Source organism: Diadema setosum, chromosome 8 (genome assembly GCF_964275005.1).
Source record: "Diadema setosum chromosome 8, eeDiaSeto1, whole genome shotgun sequence".
NCBI lineage: Eukaryota > Metazoa > Echinodermata > Echinoidea > Diadematoida > Diadematidae > Diadema > Diadema setosum.
Genome location: NC_092692.1, coordinates 38,653,029 through 38,662,357, shown reverse-complemented (window position 1 = coordinate 38,662,357; position 9,329 = coordinate 38,653,029). Strand labels below are relative to the sequence as shown.

General features: G+C 40.4%; 1 protein-coding gene across 1 annotated transcript; it reads left to right on the top strand.

The window, feature by feature from the left end:
• Window positions 1-384: 384 nt before the first annotated feature.
• LOC140232252 (alpha-2A adrenergic receptor-like) lies at window positions 385-6,380 on the top strand. Its single transcript, XM_072312385.1, has 4 exons — window positions 385-490; window positions 2,840-3,237; window positions 4,246-4,957; window positions 6,108-6,380. The coding sequence occupies exons 1-4, from the start codon at window positions 385-387 to the stop codon at window positions 6,371-6,373; spliced, it is 1,482 nt and encodes a 493-aa protein (XP_072168486.1). The 3' UTR covers window positions 6,374-6,380.
• Window positions 6,381-9,329: the final 2,949 nt, after the last annotated feature.

Genomic DNA, 9,329 nt, shown 5'->3' with positions numbered 1-9,329 from the left:
TCCCCTTTACGGAAATCCTGCGTCTGCCCCTGGATTGATCAGTCAAGCTGATGATAGGACGATACGGAGCTTATATGATGACTGTTAATTTAAGATTATACAATCATCATGACGATGACTGTAGCAATAGATATGATCCAATGAATATAAGCTTCATTAGTAAATGAAACATTGGGCCTGTTGATAATGTCTCCATCCTCTGTCCGCAGTCAACCTTAGATATCATTTATGTCATCATCATCATCATCACCAGCATTAGCGCCAGTTTCTTCTTCGTCGTCTATGTGGTCTCAATGTTATCGCGGTCATGGAGTGTGACATTGAATAAAGCAGGTATTACTTGTCAGACAGACAGAAAATATTAAAGCGAAGAAGCAAGTAAGAATGCCTCGAAATCGGTCGAAATCACCGTGCACAACACCCAGTTGGATCAGGGAAGTTCTACACGCCTCCCTGGCTGGGAGCAGGGAGGTGAGCGCTGGCCCAGGGAGTGAGCGAGCTACCAGTATGCATATGCATTTCGTGACGTCACGACTTTCAGCGATCTTGGGTCGTAGGAAACTATCAAGCAAAAACAGGGTACTAGTAAATCATTTTCAATGATGACACAGCTTTGCTGAGCACTAGTAACCTTCATGTCTCCTTCAAAAGACAAAATGATTTTCAAGATCTAAACGAGATAAAGCAGCCGAACTTGTCACAACCAGGACGGTATCACAACCAAAATCGTCTTACTTCAGTATCATCATTCGGATCTTTGCACGTAGGTAGCCTAAATGTTGTGTCAACAAAAGCTGGTCTTTTGATACGTAAGAACCCCCTCCCCCCCCCCCCTTTTTTTTTCTCCCTCTCGATCCATTCCTCTTTTGTGGGTCATTGTATATAATAATAATAATAATAATAATAATAATAATAATAATAATAATATTATTATTATTATTATTATTATTATTATTATTATTATTATTATCAATAATTTCATTATTATTATTATTAATTAATAATAACAATAATAATGATAATAATAATATTATTATTATTATTATTACTGATAATAATTATAATCATAAAATAAATAAATGAATGAATGAATAGATGAAATAGTTTTGTTTCGTTTTGTTTTGTTTTTGGTGGGAGGCCTGATGTCCGAAGTCCTACTACCTGTCTTATTCGCTCACTTCTTTTTCATATTTTGAGAGAATACACTGATATAATCATACTATCACAAAGTTTCTTCTCTCCCCTTCTGCTTTAACGTCGTCACCTTCTTCAGCTTCGCTTTCTTCTTCTGCTTCTTCTTCCTCCTCCTCCTCCTCATTATCATCATCATCTTCTTCTTCTTCTTCTTCTTCAATTCTTCTTCGTCTTCTTCCTATTCTTCGTCTTAATCTTCCTCTTCTTTTTGAGCTCCTTCTGATATTTCACTTCTTTCTCTCCTTCATCATCGCCTTTTTCATATTCTTCAGTTTCTTTTTCTTCTCATCCCATCTGCCGCCTTAATTCTATTTCACATATTTTGTCCAATACCCCAGGCTACTTCTTATCTACCTTTCCATGTCGCCGTAAGTTTTCATCTTATTACAATCCATACTCTGAATTAGGGGCTTTGGATAGAAGCGAAATGATATAACATAATTTTGATCATTCAACGCGTGATTATAGTTGGGAGAAGCAAATAACATTTTAAAAATGTTTCTGGCTGTTTTAAGATGTTATTTACTTGTCTTGGGGCGTCTGGCTCCTTTTTTAATACCCGTGAAAATAAAGTGTGTGTTTTTTTTTCTTTTCTTTTAACCGTCAAGTTAGTATTGAAACACGACGACACGAGAATGATGCCATCGTTTTTAAAGAGAGATAAACGTTCTTTCCGGTGAGTTATGATTCATATTTGTCAGTCAGGTCTAAGCCTTTATGATGTATGTCAAAGGGTTCGGCGCGAGACAGTTACAAGTTATGATTACTCAGGGGCGGATCCAGGAATTCCGTAAAGAGGGGGCGTGTTTACAAAATTAAAGGGGGGCGCACGCACTCCTCCCCATGTTTTCTTTTTATTTCTTTTGTTTCAACAAAAAATAAAGGGGGGGGCGTGCGCCGGTTGCTGTCCTCTCTGGATCCGCCCCTGTTACTGATTCATTGCAATGAAATGGAATCGAAAGTAACTATCAAAATATAGCGCCCTCGCGAATGAAAGGCACAAACAGATTATTATAACGAAATCATACGACTCGATCCTTATAAATCATTACCACAGTGATGACAATGAAAGCTCATCTGTAAAAATTTACGGCATAACCACAATCACTATATTTATGATTCGACATAGCTCTTCCGTGAGCAGAGGACTCGGTGTTTTGGGACGAAAAACTCCTACACTCATCGTACATTTCACGTTTTGGTGTTTTGTGTTTTTCCTGCATGTAAGTGCAACAACATTAGTATTTGTGCGATGAGTCACAACAGTACTGTTTCACATCCAAGCCTTACTAAAGACGCTCCATCGCTTGAATTGCGTATGTCTGTCCCTTTCTACAATAACTGATGGGAAAAGAGGTTCCCTTTTTATCTCACTGGGAGGGACAGTGCTGTTTTCAAGCATTTAGCACATCAGCACAAAGTCCTGAACACTCAATTATTGTTATCCTTGACATGGGAGTGTGAATTTTCAGCGTTTAAGGTATACACCTCATTCTGTGATTAATAACTAGTGAGATTGGTATAATTATAGGCTTGTTAGTGATATCCATTTGCCGAAAACAAAAGGAAACCACACTGAATTTAAGAAAACAAGACATGCAAGATGAGATGTTCTTACTTTCATGTTTGTGTTTCTTTTCCGCAGCCTCGAACTATAAACCCATGACGACGTCTCTTGGCTCACACGTGGAGAACATGTCAGTGGCATCTGCAGCAACGACATCGGACTTCATCACCACCTCCAATACGTCAACACCGTTGTGCTCGTCGAGTCTATATCACGATGACCACGACCCGACGTCTCTTTCCGTCATGGTGGACGGTGTGGCTCTGGCCATCATATTCGTCGGTGCTTTCTTCGCCAATCTCATGGCGATGACTACGATCCTGGGAGACAGGGGACTGAGATCCAACTGTCATAACCTCCTCATCTTGAACCTGACGATCATGGACATGGGCGTGACGATCTCGAGTATGCCTTTCTCCATCTGGTCTATCTACGACAACGGTATCCTCCTTTCGAATAACCAACTCTTGTGCAAAGTAAGATGTTCACTGTGGATGCAGTCTTGTGTTTTTCTTTTTCTATGAATATTGTGTTCGTGTCCTGTTGCGTCATCTAAACAAAAACCCGTAGTTTATTTCAAAATCTCGCCAAGTAATGTTCGTCAGGTTTGATATAAGCCTTGTGTCACTGATTTATATTTATTTCATGCCAATGTTTCTTTCTTAAATATCTTTGAACACTTATTTAGGCCTAAACATATCTTTCCGATATGATTTTTAATGGGCAAGAACGACCTAGTGAAGTAATAGTTATTATGAAAGGATTCATAGTGTAGGATCTCTGGATGATAAAGACATCAAGAAATCAAGATTGAAGAGGAAATCAAAGAAAGGGAGGGTTAAAGACAAAAAATGATCAATGGGGCCTTGCTTATCAAGGCAAGTGGAACGTTCACTTATCATACCATCATATATTTCTCAAGAGAGAGATTTCCAAACACATGAATAAGTTTATACTCTCTGTTTCAGGATTAATGAATAATTTTTGTATCCGTTTTAAACAGCCAACGTGACAGATATTAATAATGGTGAGGCGACATTTTTTTTTTATTGGCTCCTGCGACAACTGCTACGGTCTTATTTTTTCCGAGGACTTATAGGGTTAGAGTTGTTGTTCAATGTGAGGATTAGGATTGGGGGTTAGGGTTAGGCCTACATTTGTGGGTAAAACTTATGTTTTGCTTTTAATAGCGTGCAGATATTTCACTGGAGCAATATTGTTGCAGGGGCAAATGACATGGAACCATTGATATAGACTAAATGATACTGAATATTGTGCTTTACATAAAATCATTAAGTAGGAAATACTACTGTTACTATAACATTAGCGTCCAAGTTAGGATCGTCGGCACATTTTTTTTTTTTTTTTTTGGGGGGGGGATGGGGGATGAAGTTCATTATAAAATCAGATAAGTTACCAACCCAACGAGCGATGTTCACTGTACTAAAGATATCAATATTGATGCATTTTGCTTGATATCTCAGATAAATGGTTCAGGCGCACTATTCTTCACTTTCGGAAACTTCACGACTATAATGGTGATTTCGTTCGATCGCTTTCTGACCGTCGTGCACTCCACGCGGTTTCCTTCCTCGCGACGTCGTATTATTGGCTTCATCGTCTTCTGTTGGGTTGTCCCGGCTCTCTATGTAACCCCGGCAACCTTCGATCTCGTGTCCGGCTTCGAATTCAGTTACAACACTCACCACTGTTCTCCTGACTGGGGCCACCGTGTCTACTTCCTCGTTTGGTTCGTATTCATCTTCTGCATCACAGTCCCCATAATGACGATGTGTTACGTCTGCGTCATTCGCGCTATTAGACAGAGGGAGGCTCAACTCAATCGCTACGTCGGAGATGCTAACGACAAGAGCGTCGGTTCCGCGTCGGCGTCGGGCAGGCGAATGTCGCTCGGGGGAATCATCAACCTCGCCATGGCCGACGGGGTCGGCTTTTCGAAAAGGACAGCTGCTAAGACCACGACTCAGCCAAGCAGCTACACTTCGGACGGAGTCTGGATCGGTGGCTGCAGTTTGTCGCAGAACGCTCCCGCGGAGGAAGAAGCATCTGTAAAGGTGAAGAAGAAGAGTATTGGTGAGAGGGTCAACAGTCGACGGAAGAGCGAGAGGATCAGGTCGAAGCTGTCGTCGACGAGCCTCGACCGGCTGAGCGCGGAGAAGAGAGTCACACTCATTGGTAAGATGGTTATAGGCCTATATACATGAATTTCGAATATTGATTTTGTCTTTGAATAGAAATGGGGAGATTCTGAAACGCTGTGACGTGCATAACCTGTCATATCGTGTGGTATTCCGCTCCACATGGTTCTCTGTCAGCCTTTCAAAACTTTGGAATAGAGCGGGCCTTATAATCTTGAAAATAAATCCACATTCTTTTGTTTCTAATCAACAAATTCATGCCACTTCGGAATGGACATTTCTTGATCACCGTCAGAAAACATATGAGTATATATGATTTATAAATTGTGGCACAATCTTTCCAAATTTTATGTCTGACCATAATGTCTAGAAAAAGTTTAGATAATAATCAAATAATATAAATATTTCATATTACTATAATTTACTTCGTACAAAGTTTTACCCAATTCTTATGTTTGAGTAATTGATTGATTGAAAGGTCTTTATCAAAATCTGATTTGGCGACTAACGTTACAGTCGAATTGCACAGATGTACATAAAAAGAATAATTTATCATAAAATATTGAAGGAAGTGTGTAAAAGAACCTTTGTCTACATGGAAATATCAATTTATAATCCAACAACACTCTCACACATTTTAACGCACGCATGCACATTGTTGCATATCAATAATTATTATTGAAGGTTAAAGGGTAAATTTCATCCTGAAGTTAAGTTGCTTTTGTATGAAATCAGAAAAATCAGAGAAGATCAGTAAAAATGTGGGAAAATCAGACACATAGAAAAATCAAGAATTGTGAGCGTCTATAGAGTAAGACTAATTGGCAGCTCTGTGCATTTTTGGTGTTGAGCAGCTTTACCGTCCTGCACATAGATTTCTATATTTTTATCAAACTTCTCATGTACTTTGACACGGACAAAACTCATCCTCTCAGACAAAACGTATATTCTCATGCCAAGAACAAGTTTGAAGATTTTTTTTTTTTCTGGAGAAAAATGAAAATTAGTAAATTCTGAGCTGCTCACCACCAAGATCACACAGAGTTACTAATTCGTCTAACACTATAAAACCATAACTTTATTTCATGCATTAAATGTTTTATTATCCCTGATCCACTTTCCTACACAAAGCAGCATGTAATGTTCCTTTATCAAAGTCACGAATAATTATCCGATTCCATTTGCAGGACTTCTCTTGGTTATGACGACCATCGTATGCTGGGCACCGTACTCCATCATCCACTCTTGCTTTATCACCATCTGCATCCCGCACTGGTTGGGCGTGGCGAGCATGTGGTTGGGCTACGTCGATTCCCTCCTCGACCCACTCATCTACTCCTTCATGAATCGCCAGGTCCGCGCCCGTTACCGAGCTCTCATCGGCTGCTGCCGCGTGGACTGCACTTCACGCGCGCCCAGTCGGCTGGTTTCCAGTGATAGATCCACCAACTGAGGACTGAGCCCACAAACCACGAGGCTGTTTCCTTGCGGTGAATCCGCCAAATAAGAACTGAGGCTCATAATCTCAGATAATTGCAGAAGACCCATATAATATTCCTTTATACTTTGGATTGAAAAAAATTCCATTTTCTGCGAATGGTTATGATCATCAACAAAGTACAAAGCTGTGTGAATCTGTTCGCATGTAATATACAGCCTCTGGCAAAAAAGTATATTTTCTGCCCGTGAACGTGTTTGCTGAGTTGTTTTGTTTGTTTGCTTGATTTCTGTCACTAGCGACGCGGCTCATCCATCAGATGTGTATAAGAGAGAAAGAAATTATTATTAATTTTTTTTTAATTATAATTTTGGAATAACAAAAAAGCTGTGATGAATTGCTTTATTACTGTCGTTGTGTGTTATTATTACTCATATTGTGTAAACGTTGCTTGGAATTGTATAGATATTGAAGTATAGAAATGAAGGCATCAGTGCATAAGATATTAACTGCGAATTTATGTTGATTAAATATACCAAGATGCTGATTTTAACTATTATGCTAACTAAATTAGTTTAACCTGTTTAATGAACAAATACGTGCCATCTCAATAACAAGTTATACATATAGGTTATTATATATTTGTAATGTACATATACTGGGAACATAATCATTTTATATAGAATTTAAAGATGAAAAGCTATAAAGATTAGCTTTGGTCTGGTTTGATTTCGATATTTTTTTCTCTCCCTCTCTCTCTCTCTCTCTCTCTTCGAGTGTTACAGTTCATTTTGCTCAAGTTTCCCCATGTTGCAATGATGAAATGGTTCCTCTCTTTATTTTTATTTTTGCTTTTGTTGTTGTTGTTTTTTTTAACTGTTTCAATGTCTCTGGAGCTCCACCTCTATCAATACCTTTCAATGTTGCGTACCTATACTCCAGACAGGTTGCCTATAACAGACTGATACAACACTAATTTAATGCTTAGCACACTTTAATGTCGATGAGTGTTCTGATTAGTTTCAAATTCATTTATTTGTTTTACTAGGTTAAGATTGTTGCTATTTCCAGTGTTCGTTTGCTTTTCGTAAAATAAAAAATGAATAGAACGTTATCAGCTCAGCTCAGCTCAGCTCAGCTCAGCTCAGCTCAGCTCAGTGCCTATTCCATGGTCAAAAGTATGAATAACTTGTTTCGAATACCCTTTTTATTGACAAGCTTTGCGGCACTTTTTATGATTTCATAAAGAAACGACTGGCGACCACAGACCAGTATACCATGGTCAAGGGCTCTAATCTCGGTGATAACAGGGAAGGATAATCGATGAAGGGGGAAGGAGTGACCACATAACAGACCAGTATACCATGGTCAAGGGTTCTAATCTCGGTGATAACAGGGAAGGATTATCGATGAAGGTGGAAGGAGTGACCACAGACCAGTATACCATGGTCAAGGGCTCTAATCTCGGTGATAACAGGGAAGGATAATCGATGAAAGGGGAAGGAGTGACCACATAACAGACCAGTATACCATGGTCAAGGGCTCTAATCTCGGTGATAACAGGGAAGGATAATCGATGAAGGGGGAAGGAGTAACCACATAACAGACCAGTATACCATGGTCAAGGGCTCTAATCTCGGTGATAACAGGGAAGGATAATCGATGAAGGGGGAAGGAGTGACCACATAACAGACCAGTATACCATGGTCAAGGGCTCTAATCTCGGTGATAACAGGGAAGGATAATCGATGAAGGGGGAAGGAGTGACCACATAACAGACCAGTATACCATGGTCAAGGGTTCTAATCTCGGTGATAACAGGGAAGGATAATCGATGAAAGGGGAAGGAGTGACCACATAACAGACCAGTATACCATGGTCAAGGGCTCTAATCTCGGTGATAACAGGGAAGGATAATCGATGAAGGGGGAATTAGTGACCACATAACAGACCAGTATACCATGGTCAAGGGCTCTAATCTCGGTGATAACAGGGAAGGATAATCGATGAAGGGGGAAGGAGTGACCACATAACAGACCAGTATACCATGGTCAAGGGTTCTAATCTCGGTGATAACAGGGAAGGATAATCGATGAAAGGGGAAGGAGTGACCACATAACAGACCAGTATACCATGGTCAAGGGCTCTAATCTCGGTGATAACAGGGAAGGATAATCGATGAAGGGGGAATTAGTGACCACATAACAGACCAGTATACCATATGGTCAAGGGCTCTAATCTCGGTGATAACAGGGAAGGATAATCGATGAAGGGGGAAGGAGTGACCACATAACAGACCAGTATACCATGGTCAAGGGTTCTAATCTCGGTGATAACAGGGAAGGATAATCGATGAAAGGGGAAGGAGTGACCACATAACAGACCAGTATACCATGGTCAAGGGTTCTAATCTCGGTGATAACAGGGAAGGATTATCGATGAAGGGGGAAGGAGTGACCACAGACCAGTATACCATGGTCAAGGGCTCTAATCTCGGTGATAACAGGGAAGGATAATCGATGAAAGGGGAAGGAGTGACCACATAACAGACCAGTATACCATGGTCAAGGGCTCTAATCTCGGTGATAACAGGGAAGGATAATCGATGAAGGGGGAAGGAGTGACCACATAACAGACCAGTATACCATGGTCAAGGGTTCTAATCTCGGTGATAACAGGGAAGGATAATCGATGAAGGGGGAAGGAGTGACCACATAACAGACCAGTATACCATGGTCAAGGGTTCTAATCTCGGTGATAACAGGGAAGGATTATCGATGAAGGGGGAAGGAGTGACCACAGACCAGTATACCATGGTCAAGGGCTCTAATCTCGGTGATAACAGGGAAGGATAATCGATGAAGGCGGAAGGAGTGACCACATAACAGACCAGTATACCATGGTCAAGGGCTCTAATCTCGGTGATAACAGGGAAGGATAATCGATGAAGGGGGAAGGAGTGACCACAGAC